Source organism: Salvelinus alpinus, chromosome 10 (assembly GCF_045679555.1).
Source record: "Salvelinus alpinus chromosome 10, SLU_Salpinus.1, whole genome shotgun sequence".
NCBI classification, from domain to species: Eukaryota; Metazoa; Chordata; class Actinopteri; order Salmoniformes; family Salmonidae; genus Salvelinus; species Salvelinus alpinus.
The window spans coordinates 43,990,291-44,005,391 of record NC_092095.1 but is presented as its reverse complement, the minus strand read 5'-3'; the positions used below and the strand labels follow the sequence as shown (position 1 = coordinate 44,005,391).

The 15,101-nt window shown below is 43.8% G+C and overlaps 1 protein-coding gene across 4 annotated transcripts in view; it reads left to right on the top strand.

Annotated features, from left to right (window-relative positions):
• The window catches only part of LOC139532080 (MAGUK p55 subfamily member 7-like), a 255,470-nt gene that overhangs the window by 124,013 nt on the left and 116,356 nt on the right, over positions 1-15,101 (top strand). For all 4 annotated transcript variants that reach the window (XM_071329214.1, XM_071329210.1, XM_071329212.1 and 1 more), the window contains one exon: positions 6,390-6,467. In XM_071329214.1, coding sequence (XP_071185315.1) covers positions 6,390-6,467 — 78 coding nt within the window. The remainder of the gene's footprint in view (positions 1-6,389; positions 6,468-15,101) is intronic.

Genomic DNA, 15,101 nt, shown 5'->3' with positions numbered 1-15,101 from the left:
TCACCGCCTGGTACGGCAACTGCTCCGCCCACAACCGTAAGGCTCTCCAGAGGGTAGTGAGGTCTGCAGAACGCTTCACCGGGGGCAAACTACCTGCCCTCCAGGACACCTACACCACCCGATGTCACAGGAAGGCCATAAAGATCATCAAGGACAACAACCACCCAAGCCACTGCCTGTTCACCCCGCTATCATCCAGAAGGCGAGGTCAGTACAGGTGCATCAAAGCAGGGACCGAGAGACTGAAAAACAGCTTCTATCTCAAGGCCATCAGACTGTTAAACAGCCACCACTAACATTTAGCGGCCGCTGCCAACATACTGACTCAACTCCAGCCACTTTAAAAATGGGAATTGATGGAAATTATGTAAAAATGTACCACTAGCCACTTTAAACAATGCCACTTAATATAATGTTTACATACCCTACATTACCCATCTCATATGTACAGTGGGGAGAACAAGTATTTGATACACTGACGATTTTGCAGGTTTTCCTACTTACAAAGCATGTAGAGGTCTGTAATTTTTATCATAGGTACACTTCAACTGTGAGAGAAGGAATCTAAAACAAAAATCCAGAAAATCACATTGTATGATTTTTAAGTAATTAATTTGCATTTTATTGCATGGCGTAAGTATTTGATACATCAGAAAAGCAGAACTTAATATTTGGTACAGAAACCTTAGTTTGCAATTACAGAGATCATACGTTTCCTGTAGTTCTTGACCAGGTTTGCACACACTGCAGCAGGGATTTTGGCCCACTCCTCCATACAGACCTTCTCCAGATCCTTCAGGTTTTGGGGCTGTCGCTGGGCAATACGGACTTTCGGCTCCCTCCAAAGATTTTCTATTGGGTTCAGGTCTGGAGACTGGCAAGGCCACTCCAGGACCTTGAGATGCTTCTTACGGAGCCACTCCTTAGTTGCCCTGGCTGTGTGTTTCGGGTCGTTGTCATGCTGGAAGACCCAGCCACGACCCATCTTCAATGCTCTTACTGAGGGAAGGAGGTTGTTGGTCAAGATCTCGCGATACATGGCCCCATCCATCCTCCCCTCAATACGGTGCAGTCGTCCTGTCCCCTTTGCAGAAAAGCATCCCCAAAGAATGATGTTTCCACCTCCATGCTTCACGGTTGGGATGGTGTTCATGGGGTTGTACTCATCCTTCTTCTTCCTCCAAACACGGCGAGTGGAGTTTAGAGCAAAAAGCTCTATTTTTGTCTCATCAGACCACATGACCTTCTCCCATTCCTCCTCTGGATCATCCAGATGGTCATTGGCAAACTTCAGACGGGCCTGGACATGCGCTGGCTTGAGCAGGGGGACCTTGCGTGCGCTGCAGGATTTTAATCCATGACGGCGTAGTGTGTTACTAATGGTTTTCTTTGAGACTGTGGTCCCAGCTCTCTTCAGGTCATTGACCAGGTCCTGCCGTGTAGTTCTGGGCTGATCCCTCACATTCCTCATGATCATTGATGCCCCACGAGGTGAGATCTTGCATGGAGCCCCAGACCGAGGGTGATTGACCGTCATCTTGAACTTCTTCCATTTTCTAATAATTGTGCCAACAGTTGTTGCCTTCTCACCAAGCTGCTTGCCTATTGTCCTGTAGCCCATCCCAGCCTTGTACAGGTCTACAATTTATCCCTGATGTCCTTACACAGCTCTCTGGTCTTGGCCATTGTGGAGAGGTTGGAGTCTGTTTGATTGAGTGTGTGGACAGGTGTCTTTTATACAGGTAACGAGTTCAAACAGGTGCAGTTAATACAGGTAATGAGTGGAGAACAGGAGGGCTTCTTAAAGAAAAACTAACAGGTCTGTGAGAGCCGGAATTCTTACTGGTTGGTAGGTGATCAAATACTTATGTCATGCAATAAAATGCAAATTAATTACTTAAAAATCATACAATGTGATTTTCTGGATTTTTGTTTTAGATTCCGTCTCTCACAGTTGAAGCGTACCTATGATAAAAATGACAGACCTCTACATGCTTTGTAAGTAGGAAAACCTGCAAAATCGGCAGTGTATCAAATACTTGTTCTCCCCACTGTATATACTGTACTCTATATCATCTACTGCATCTTGCCATCTTTATGTAATACATGTACCACTAGCCACTTTAAACTATGCCACTTTATGTTTACATACCCTACAGTACTCATCTCATATGTATATACCGTATTCTATACCATCTACTGCATCTTGCCTATGCCGTTCTGTACCACCACTCATTCATATATCTTTATGTACATATTCTTTATCCCTTTACACTTGTGTGTGTATAAGGTAGTAGTTGTGGAATTGTTAGGTTAGATTACTTGTTGGTTATTACTGCATTGTCGGAACTAGAAGCACAAGCATTTCGCTACACTCGCATTAACATCTGCTAACCATGTGTATGTGACTAATACAATTTGATTTGATTTGATTTGATTTCATCTCTCACAACCTCCATCTTTCTGTCTTTCTCTCTTTCTTTCTTTCTTTCTTTCTTTCTCTCTCTCTTTCTCTCTCTCTTTATCTCTTTCAAATTAACTTTCAAATTAGCTCAAGAGCACCGCTTGTGGCCAATTGACTCTCTCTCTCTATCTCTCTCTCTCTCTCTCTCTCTCTCTCTCTCTCTTTCTCTTTCTCTCTCTCTCTCCCTTCCACCATCTCTCCTTCCATCCTTCTTTCTGTCTCTCTCTCTCTCTCGTTGTTGCTGCTCTGCCAGATGGTTGTTATTGTCCCTTTGGTGTTTTTGGAGGATGTGCTCCCCTGTGGTCTGCCTCTCCTCTGTGCCCTCCTCAGTGTGTTGGTGCTGGACTGCCATGCCACAGGGGTTCCCTGCCATTGAAGCAAGGGTCACAGACAAAACTTTAAATCTGGTAACCATGACTTTGACTCACAGCATGGGTTGACGTCCAAGACTAATTACTGAAGATAAGGAAGACTGATGTTGTCTTCTTAGGGTGGCTTAAATCCCTTCTGGAAATGTTCTCCTATTTCAAACATTAACATCACCTCCAATTCAGGGTTCCTATTCCTATCCTTGTGTTTATGTTTAGTGTATTGCTGTGTGTATTTTAATCCTGTGGGGTATTTATGGAACGGGACACAACCTGGCCTGGGGGCTCCACTGGGAGATCAGGACACACTGGTTCATTGTAGTCTGTTTTCTGAAGCGCCTCTCCCTGTAAATGTACACATTCATCCCTGTAAGCCCCTCACTTCAGGGACCTCCGCTCTGCTCTGAGCATCTAGGCAGCGTTTTGCGGGTGAGCGACTCCACCGCTCTTTTAAAAGAGGAAATTCTGTATTTGTCATCCTGCTCCGTCCTCTCCTCACTGCAGTCAGAATCCTTGCCTTTGATTCCTGCCTGTGGCTGTGCATTCTCCTGCCTCTAGCCCTTTGAATACATCCCCGATGGCCTATTCCCTATGTAGTGCACTACTTTTGACCAGAGTCCTATGGGCCCTGGTCAAAAGTAGTGCACTAGCCTATATAGGAGAAATGTGGGAGGCATAGGGTGCCATTTGGGAGGCATCCCTATCCTCTAGTTCTACTCTGGGTTTAGCTGAGCCCTTGACCTGACGTTGCCTGGCTGTTACACACTACCTCTGTGTTACAGACCTGAGGTTTTTCCACCACCACACACACACACACAGACTTTCTGCCTGCCAGGAGCACTAGCAGTGTATCGCTGGGGGCCTGAAGAATGCAGCTATGATATGTAAAGCAGCTCGTAATGACTTTAAAATACGTGACGGTGCTGGCTATGACCTGTGCCCGATCGGCAGGCGGACAGATGCATTCCTGTCCTCTGCTCCACTCACGGACCGAGACGCCGTTTGGATGCGGTCCTGTAGTTGTAAATAAAAATAATTGCCATTGGAGTTCACATTTTAGCAGCGAAATTCCACAGTAACGAAGCAACAGACCGGTTCCTGGTAACTCGGAGTCGGTGGAACTAGCTAAGCAGATGTGATTCTCATTCTGGAATGCTGGAAGGCAGAAGACAGTGACATTCTTTCACCTTGTTTTTCAGAGTGATAGATGGATGTGCAGCAGGACAGATGAAGTAACTAGAGCTTCTCCTGTGCCCTTTTATGGGCTGTGGGGTGAGGATCATGAACCCTGTAGGCTGAAGAGATTAGGCTACTGTAGAACAGCACAGAGAGTATTTAGCCTAGTCCTTTGTCTGCAATGTGATTCATACCGGTTATCACTATCCTTGAGATACTTGAGGTTCGAATTGTGATTGCTATCGCTACATAAGAGCACAGTTATATCTTACCTCAGAAAGTGTCAAACCTGTGTGATGTTGATCTTTAAATCCATGCCTTCAGATTTGTTTGATTCTCTGGGCTATCAAGCCTCTGTCTGCCGTAGAGGCATCCCTGTCCCAAGCCTTAGTCTGAGAGGGTGTCCCAAATGGCACCCTATTCCCTATATAGTGCACTACTATTGACGAGAACCCTATGGGCCTGGTCGAAAGTAGTTCACTATATAGGGCATGGATGGGCAACTTTGATGGTGGTGGGGGCCACAAATGATCTCAATGTATCATGAGGGGCAGCAGTTACTTGTGGGTCTGTTGATTAAATGCCTTTTTCATTTATTAGGCAATTTTCTCTTGAATCATACAGTAGGTCTATTTAGAAGAAACTCATGGCCAAAAGGAAACAGATATACCGTAAAATTAATACTATTCATGTTTTTGTTTTTTTGTAATTCAAGTCGAAATTTCCAAAGTTACGATAGATTGCCATAGATTTTCTGTTAATTACCAAAAATTACTGAAGATTCCGGTAACTTTGGTAAACTACTGGTAGTTTTGCAACCTGATCTGTGCACTTCTCCTCATCATAGATTAGATCCTTTTCAATATATGAAGAGTTCTTCTAGTTTAGCTATGTTGCAACCTAATTCCCTTCTATAAAAACACACCATAGTCGATCTGCAATGCTCTGCAGGTAACCTAGCGGTTAAGAGTGGTTTGAATCCCGCACCGACAAGGTGAAAAATCTGTCTGTGCCCTTGAGCAAGGCACTCAACCCTAATTGCTCCTGTAAGTTGCACTGGATAAGAGCGACTGCTAAATGACTAAAATGACAAACAACATGATGTTTTGTTCAAATAAAATCCCCTACATTTTTTACCCTGGTCGGTGACAGAAATGAAAAAAGCTAGGCAGAGAGAGAAACAGATGTTTTAATTACACAGCAACTGTAGTTGTTAACAACGTGTCAGAAAACAAACTCTCTCATCCTCATCTCATTATTCTCCTCCTCCTAGTGAGGGATTCTCTGGTTGTGGTTTGTCACTGCTCCATGTCTGCAGAGAGATAGAAGGAGGAGGCAAGCGAGGGGAGAGAAAGAACGAGAGAGCGAGAGACAGAGCGCGAGAGACAGAGAGCGTGAGTGCCGTGCTGCGTAGGCCCATCAGGCTTCATGATCTCCAAGCCAGGCTTCTTCTGTCACCCAAGCCAGAGGGCTTACTCCCCCCGCCTCGTCGTGCTGGAATGTCGGTTGGCTGCAGGGACATCCAGGAATAATCGAGGATCCATGGCCTGGGCCCAGCTGTCACTCAACCCTTGGCCCAGCTCCACACCCTCGTCCTGGGATAGAGGGATGGCGCGAGAAGCAGTAGGGGAGTGGTTGTCCCTCTCCGATAATTGATTGGCTCTGACAACATCCTGCGTTGTCGTCGCATTCTTCGACAGCAGCTCGTACATCACACATGACAGCTGGGTTGATCTGAACAGATCTGATCATATCTGCCTCTCTGTTCCCTCTGTTCCTCTCGCTGCCTCTATTCCTATCTCTCTCTCTCTCGCTCTCTCTTTCTCCCTATCTCTTGATCGCTGCACCCTCTCTCTCTCTCTCCACCTCTCTCTCTCTCCCCCCCTCACTTCACCTTCGGCTCTTTCTCTCTGTGATGATAGCAGCGAGAGATGTGTGTCTGTCTGTGTAAAGTGTTAAAACATGTTTTTTTCCCCCCCAGTTTATTTTCCTGTCCTAGGACTAACGCTGGGTTCTGATGTTGCAGTGCTGAAATTGATAATGAAGTATGTTGTGAAGCTGTTGAAATGTTTAGTAATCCATACCCACTAGAGCAAATCCAGTGGATGGACGAGAAGGGGATTGATTGTACAATTGGAGAATGAACTGAACAGTACTAAAGCAGTCTGTTGTGCTCCGGTAGCCCTCTGATAGTGTGTGTGTGAGTGTATGCCTGTATGTGTGTGTGCGCGCAGACACCAGCTACCTCAACTGGGACCCTAGCCTGCCCTGTGTGTGTTTGCTTAGCCCAGCCTCCCCGCTGACCTTCCAACCCCTCTCTCACCACAGCAATCTATCTTTTCTTTCTCTCAATCTCTCCTTTGTTTCTGTCTCTCCTTCAGATCCACGAGAGGCTGCAGCACTATGAGGATCGTAGTCCTGCCCCCGTCCTGGACAGCGCAGGGTCCCTAGCCACTGACGTAAGTAGCTAACTACTCCTTGCCCCTGTTTAGACACACACAGACCCTATCCCTGCTCCCCCGCTGAGTCGCCTGCTGGGAATCAGATCTGGTTTCACTGTTGTACTTTCTCCTCCCCATGAACTCTGACCTCGCTCCATGTAGCTACCAGGCTCTTCTCATTCTCAGAACCAAATGACTCGCCTGTTCCAATAACAATGCACCCGTAGATCCTACTCCCCCCTCAACCCCCTCCTCCACCATTCCCTCCTTTCTACCCCCTCTCCCTCCCATACATCCAGCTCCCATGGCCCCAGGGAGAAAGTGATCATTGTCAGAGGGCAAAAGGAAGGAGGGAGAGAGTGAGATATGGCAGAAATGGAAGATGGATGAGAACGTCAGGGCAGAGGACAGGAGGAGACGAAACGACAGATGAAAGAGGAGAAATGAATCGTGGAGCATAAATACAGGAAAAAAGAGAGAGAGAGAGAGAGGAGGCGTCACACCATCACCTGTGGCACGCGGCCCCTCAATTTATTAACCTGTTTTCCTGTCCCCAAAACTCCACTGCTGGCTCCACTGTGTGTGTGTGTGTGTCTGTGTGTGTGCTGACGTGCATGCTCCACTGTGTGTGTGTGCTCCACTGTGCGTGCGCATGCGCGCTTGCGTGTGCGCAAAGACAGAGTGCAAACATGGCTGCCAGTAATGGGTTTTATCCTTTTGTATGGCCGTTAGTACCTCTGCTCCGATCATCACAATGCTGAAAACCACGCTCATTGTTAACTACACACACACACACCTGTATAAACCACTGATCCAGTCTGGTTTAGTACTGTAAGTGGAGGAGGAGGGACAGCGATGGTTTAATGGTGTGGTTTTGTTTAAATCCCCTGTTCTGTTTATTGTAATCAAAGTGCTGTGGAGTATTCCTATCCTTCTGAAGAGCACACAGCCATATAGTACCAGTCAAAAGGTTGGACACACCTACTCATTCAAAGATGTTTCTTTATTTTTACTATTTTCTACATTGAAGACATCAAAACTATGAAATAACACATATGGAATAATGTAGTAACCAAAAAGTAACCAATATATTTTTATTTAGATTCTAAAAAGAAGCCACTCTTTTCCTTGATGACAGCTTTGCACACTCTTGGCATTCTCTCAACGTTCTTCACCTGGAATGCTTTTCCAACAGTCTAGAAGGAGTTCCCACATATGCTGAACACTTGTTGGCCACTTTTCCTTCACTATGTGGTCCAACTCGTCCAAACCATCTCAATTGGGTTGAGGTCGGGTGATTGTGGAGGCCAGGTCATCTGATGCAGCACTCCATCACTCTCCTTCCTGGTAAAATAGCCCTTACACCGCCTGGAGGTGTGTTGGGTCATTGTCCTGTTGAAAAACATATGATAGTCCCACTAAGTGCAAACCAGATGGGATGGCGTATCGCTGCAGAATGCTGAGGTAGCCATGCTGGTTAAGTGTGCCTTGAATTCTAAATAAATCACAGACAGTCTCACCAGCAAAGCACCCACACACCATCACACCTCCTCCTCCATGCTTCACGGTGGGAACCACACATGCAGAGATCATCGGTTCACCTATTCTGCGTCTCACAAAGACACGGCAGTTCGAAACCAAAATCTCAAATTTGGACTCATTAGACCAAAGGACAGATTTCCATCGGTCTAATGTCCATTGCTCGTGTTTCTTGACCCAAGCAAGTCTCTTCTTCTTATTGGTGTCCTTTAGTAGTGGTTTCTTTGCAGAAATTCGAACATGAAGGCCTGATTCGCGCAGTATCCTCTGAACAGTTGATGTTGAGATGTGTCTGTACTTGACCTCTATGTTGCATTTATTTGGCCCTCAATTTCTGAGGCTGGTAACTCTAATGAACTTATCCTCTGCAGCAGAGGTAACTCTGGGTCTTCCTTTCCTGTGGCGGTACACATGAGAGCCAGTTTCATCATAGCGCTTGATGGTTGTTGCAAATGCACTGGAAGAAACTTTCAAGTTCTTTATGTCTTAAAGTAATGATGGACTGTCGTTTCTCTTTGCTTATTTGAGTTGTTCTCATAATATGGACTTGTTTTACCAAATAGGTATATCTTCTGTATACCACCCCTACCTTGTCACAGCACAACTGATTGGCTCAAACGCATTAACAAGGAAATTCCACAATTGCACACCTGTTAATTGAAATGCATTCCAGGTGACAACCTCATGAAGCTGGTTGAGAGAATGCCAAGAGTGTGCAAAGCTGTCATCAAGGCAAAGGGACGCTACTTTGAAGAATATCAAATATATTTTGATTCGTTTAACACTTTTGGTTGCTACATGATTCCATATGTGTTATTTCATAGTTTCAATGTCTTCACTATTATTCTACAATGTATAAAATAGTTTAAAAACTTTGGACTGGTACTGTATATGTCAACGACTTGGAGAGGGCACTAGAACAGTTTGCAGCATCCGGCCTCACCCTACTATACTCTGAAGTCAAATGTCTTTGTGGATGCTCTTGTGCTTCTGTCCCTAAACAAGGAGGGCCTACAGCAGCACCTAGATCTGCTGCGCAGATTCTGTCAGACCTGGAATCTCAGTAAGACAAATATAATTATGTTCCAAAAATGGTCTAGTTTCCAGAACTACAAATACAAATTCCATCTAGACACCGTTGCTTAAGAGCACACAACGAACTAAACCAACATCGGCCTTAACATCAGCACCACTGGTAACTTCCATAAAGCTTTGAACGATCTGAGAGACAAGCAAGAAGGGCCTTCTAGGGCAACAGTGTTTCCCAAACTCAGTACTGGGGCCCCCCTAGGTGCACGTTTTTTCCCCCCCTAGCACTATACAGCTGATTCAAATAGCAGGGGAGGGACCCAGGACCGAGTTTGGGAAACACTGTTCTAGGCCATCAAAAGGAACATACAATTCAACATCCCACTTAGAATCTAGCAAAAAATACTTGAATTAGTTATAGAACCCATTTCCCTCTAAGGTTGTAGGGCTGTTACAGTGACCGTATTACCGCCACACCGGCGGTCACGAGTCATGAGTGTAATTCAATTCCATGGTACCGTTTAGTCACGGTAAATACGCTCTTTCAAGCTCTGATGCTGCTGATTGTCATTTGTAGCCTACCAAACATGCTAACTGCCTGGTACTCAGCACTCTATAGTCCCTCTAATCACTCTGACATCAATGCAAATGTGATCAAAAATCAAGTCAAACACTTCACAAGAGTTCATGTTGCATAACATTTCTATAGGCTATGCAAATGCATGAGAAAACAGAGTTATGGCCTCTTAAAAAGAGGAGGATCACATCAGCTTTCTATAGGCTAAGGCCTACTATATTTATTTCTCAACTTTCCTAATATTAAGCACATTGCTTACCTTTACAACAGGAGTATAGCCTGCCTGGCTGGCATGAAAATGAACGACGGGAAAAGCGTCCTCCATTCGCTATTTAAGTGCATAGATGACATGTATTTTTTCCCCTGCCCCTGTTCTGAGTTAGGTGCATGATAATGGTCTATTCTAAATGAAAACTAATTTCACACTTATATTATTTACTATATGTAAAGACAAGATTCAATTAAGAATAGTCTGAGGGGTGACAGTATTAGCCTCTCACCTGTGAATGATACAGTATTTTGACACTTGCAAATGATGCCCAGCTTGTTTGCAGTAAGGAAAGAAACAGCGCTTGCCTTTTTTTGGCAACTTTTTCAAATCATAGTCGCACACCTCATGTCCATAGGCCTATATGTTTTGTATCACAACTAAAGTGGCCAAATAACTTCTTAAAGTTAAGCACATTCATTCGCTTTACAACTGGTGTAGAGCCTAACCGCAGTAGGCTATAAACGTTAATGTTCCAAAATGCAATCAATTAGCGGGGGAAAAAATACATTCTCAAGTCACCAAAAATGCGATTATGCATGTAATGCTTTATTATAAAGGTGCATTGTTATGGTGAAAATGTTCTTCCCCAAGCATGCCACTTATGTCAAATCAAATTTTATTTGTCACATGCGCCGAATACAACAAGTGTAGACTTTACCGTGAAATGCTTACTTACAAGCCCTTACCAACAGTGCAGTTCAACAGATGTGAGTTTCAAGTCTGGGGAAGAACATTTTCCTGACTGATGTCTTGAGATGTTGCTTCAATATATCCACATAATTTTCCTCCCTCATGATGCCATCTATTTTGTGAAGTGCACCAGCCCTTCCTGCAGCAAAGCATCCCCACAACATGATGCTGCCACCCCCATATGTCACGGTTGGGATGGTGTTCTTCAGCTTGCAAGCTTCCCCCTTTTTCCTCCAAACATAACGATGGCCAAACAGTTCTATTTTTGTTTCATCAGACCAGAGGACATTTCTCCAAAAAAGTACGATCTTTGTCCCCATGTGCAGTTGCAAACCGTAGTCTGGCTTTTTTATGGCGGTTTTGGAGCTGTGGCTTCTTCCTTGCTGAGCGGCCTTTCAGGTTATGTCGATATTGGACTCATTTTACTGTGGATATAGATACTTTTGTACCTGTTTCCTCCAGCATCTTCACAAGGTCCTTTGCTGTTGTTCTGGGTTTCATTTGCAATTTTCGCACCAACGTACGTTCATCTCTAGGAGACAGAACGCTTCTTCTTCCTGAGCGGTATGATGGCTGTGTGGTCCCATTGTGTTTATACTGGCATACTATTGTTTGTACAGATGAACGTGGTACCCTCAGGCGTTTGGAAATTGCTCCCAAGGATGAACCAGACTTGTGGAGGTCTACAATTTATTTTCTGAGGTCTTGGCTGATTTCTTTTGATTTTCCTATTATGTCAAGCAATGAGGCACTGAGTTTGAAGGTAGGCCTTGAAATACATCCACAGGTACACCTCCAATTGACTCAAATGATGTCAATTAGCCTATCAGAAGCTTCTAAAGCCATGACATCATTTTCTAGAATTTTCCAAGCTGTTTAAGGCACAGTCAATTTAGTGTATGTGAACTTCTGGCCCACTGGAATTGTGATACAGTGAATTATAAGTGAAATAATCTGTCTGTAAACAATTGTTGGAAAAATTACTTGTCATGCACAAAGTAGATGTCCTAACCGACTTCCCAAAACTGTAGTTTGTTAACATGAAATGTGTGGAGTGGTTGAAAAACAAGTTTTAATGACTCCAAACTAAGTTTATGTAAACTTACAGGTTCAACTGTATATTTTCTTCAGATTACACATAATTTGAAATCAAATACAATTTTGATAAACTCCCATTTATATTAGGTGAAATCCCACAGTGTGCCATCACAGCAGCAATATGTGTGACCTTTTGCTATACAAAAAGGGCAACCAGTGGAGCACAAACACCATTGTAAACACAATCATATTTATTTGTATTTATTTTTTCCTCTCTTACTTGTATAACACTGTACATAGCCAATAATATAACATTTGAAATCTCTATTATGCTGAAACTCTTGTGTGTGTAATGTTTACTGTTAATTTCTGATGGTTCATTTCATTTTTATTTGTTTATTTCACTTGCTTTGGCAATGTAAATGTATGTTTCCCATGCCAATAAAGAATTTAACTGAATTAAGAGAGAGAGTGCAGGACAACTTTGTTTCTCTTTCCTTCTCCCTCTCTCCCTCCCTCCCTAGGTCGTGGCAAGCGTCCATCTCAGTATTTCTTTAAGGGACGCAACTATCAGCCCCCCGTACATTTTTCAAATTACAGCTTTTTAAATTTACGCTTCCTCATAAATTCTGTGAGATACCTCACGCAGGGATTATTAGATATCATGATAAAACCCAGAGATGTTTTTTCAACTTGTCTAGGAGTGCCAGAGCAGACGACGACGGTGCTACTACCAAAACGATTCCAAGCACTTGTGTGTGTTTTTAAGAAGTATCCTTTTTCAACCGCGTCGTTGCTCGGAGCTCGAAATGAAACCTAATGAAGTTGTTGTGTAGAGTGTATGTAATTGACCTGCTATACTAGAGGAGCTCTTGGTTAAATTCATTTTGGATTTGGATTTCGGTAATGGAGGTTTAATTGATTGCCTAACATAAAATGACACTTCAACCGCTGTCTGCCCTATTGTACTGTCTAGAGCAGTCTCAGCAGGTGACGGCTGTGGCCACAGACCCACAAGTCCAGACCTCTAGTGTGTGTGTGTATGTGTGTTAGCTGGCTCAGCAGGTGATGACTGCAGCCATAGACTCACCAAATGAGAGGCTGTCATTCCCCAGACTGTCCACCAGGTGGGCCCAGAGAGCATCTCTCTCTCTCTCTCTCTCTCTCTCTCTCTCTCTCTCTCTCTCTCTCTCTCTCTCTCTCTCTCTCTCTCTCTCTCTCTCTCTCTCTCTCTCTCTCTCTCTCTCTCTCTCTCTCTCTCTCTCTCTCTCTCTCTCTCTCTCTCTCTCTCTCTCTCTCTCTCTCTCTCTCAATTCAAGGTGCTTTATTGGCATGGGAAACACATGTTAACATTGCCAAAGCAAGTGAAGTAGATAATAAACAAAAGTGAAATTAACAATGCAAATTTACAGTAAACATTACACTCACAGAAGTCCCCCCCCCCCACACACACAGGTCATAGACAGCCACTGACTGCCACTCCACAGTCACAGTGCTAGAGATGTACAAGTGAGGAACATCAAATGTCAGGTGGCTTCTTTGTCTCACCTTAATTATCTTTGTCTTAAAGTGCTTAAGACACAGAGGTGAACGCATACTGACAAATATTGTCAATGTATGAAGTTGTGAAACTGTCGTTAGGGTAGACAGACCTGACATATTTGAAGCTGTAGTATACCAGCATTGCATTATATTCTTAAGTTCCATAATCACATCCAGCACTAAGCTCTTTCTGATGGCACTGTCCAAGAGACGTATCATGTCGAAGAGACAGAACCAAGCATTTGCACAAGTAAGATATTCTCCTAACCCGATAATGTTGTGGAAACCTCTGGTGTCACATTAAATCCTTAAAAGACCACCTTTAATTGAACAAGATTTGTGTGTCAGTTATAGCCAGACGCAGGTTTTTATTTGTGTTTGAAATAACGTAATCGGTTCTCAGGGCTGCGGGAACTGTAAACTCAGTGCTCCACATCAGGCCTCTCTAAATACACCCCAGTGTGGGCTTGCCGGCCATGGAGTTACAAATGAAGTACGCTCAGCCACAATCCACCAAGTAGCCCATCATGTTTTTTTCTTCCTCACACAGACAGATAAAGAGAGCAAGACTGGAAAGTGTGATTCTAGTGTAGAAGCATCAAGGTAGTGTATAGTATGTTGTCAGACATGCCTCATCTTTACTCCCTATTGAGTTATGAGCTAAACATTTTAAATAAAACAATAAAAGGGCCTGGAAGTGTACGGTTGGTTCTCTCTCTATCTCTTTCCCTCGTTCTCTCTATCCATCTCTTTCCCTCTTTCAGTTCAAATTCTTTTTCAATGTAAGGGCTTTATTGGCATGGGAAAGATATGTTTACATTGCCAAAGCAAGTGAAACAGATAATAAACAAAAGTGAAATGAACAATTAAAAAAATAACAGTACACATTATACTCACAAAAGAATAAAGACATTTCAAATGTAATATTATGTGCAAATAGTTAAAGTACAAAATGGAAAATAAATAAACATAAATATGGGTTGTATTTGCAATGGTGTTTGTTCTTCACTGGTTGCCGTTTTCTTGTGGCAACAGGTCACACATCTCGCTGCTGTGATTCCACACTGTGGTATTTCACCCAGTAGATATGAGAGTTTATCAAAATTGGATTTGTCTTCAAATTCTTTGTGGGTCTGTGTAATCTGAGTGAAATATGTGTCTCTAATATGATCATACATTTGGCAGGAGGTTAGGAAGTGCAGCTCAGTTTCCACCTCATTTTGTGGGCAGTGTGCACATAGCCTGTCTTCTCTTGAGAGCCAGGTCTGCCTACGGCGGCCTTTCTCAATAGCAAGGCTATGCTCACCGAGTCTGTACATAGTCAAACCTTTCCTTCATTTTGGGTCAGTCACAGTGGTCAGGTATTCTGCCACTGTGTATTCTCTGTTTAGAGCCAAATAGCATTCTAGTTTACTCAGTTTTTTTTTTTGTTAATTCTTTTGTTAATTCTTTCCAATGTGTCAAGTACTTATCTTTTTGTTTTCTCATGATTTGGTTGGTTCTAATTGTGTTGCTGTCCTGGGGCTTTGTGGAGTCCCTTTGTGTTTGTGAACAGAGCCCCAGGACCAGTTTTCTTAGGGGACTCTTCTCCAGGTACATCTCTCTCTAGGTGATGGCTTTATTATGGAAGGTTTGGGAAACGCTTCCCATTAGGTGGTTGTAGAATTTAACGGCTCTGGATTATGATAATTAGCGGTAGGTTTGAGACCCCCATTACTGTGAGGACTTGAGACCCCCATTACTGGGAACCTAGAAACACACGCACACACATCCAGTCAACTTACAGGTGGGGCAGCTTGTGTCTGTGTGTGTTTTTGTCCTCTTTCCTTTCCCTCTTCCTCTCACACACACCTCCTCTTGCTCCTTCCAGTGGGAGGATTCTCAGAGCTCTTGTGATTTTTCTCATCACTAAGCTAAGGTCCCTGGGACTAAACACCTCCCTCTGCAACTGGACTTCCTGACGGGC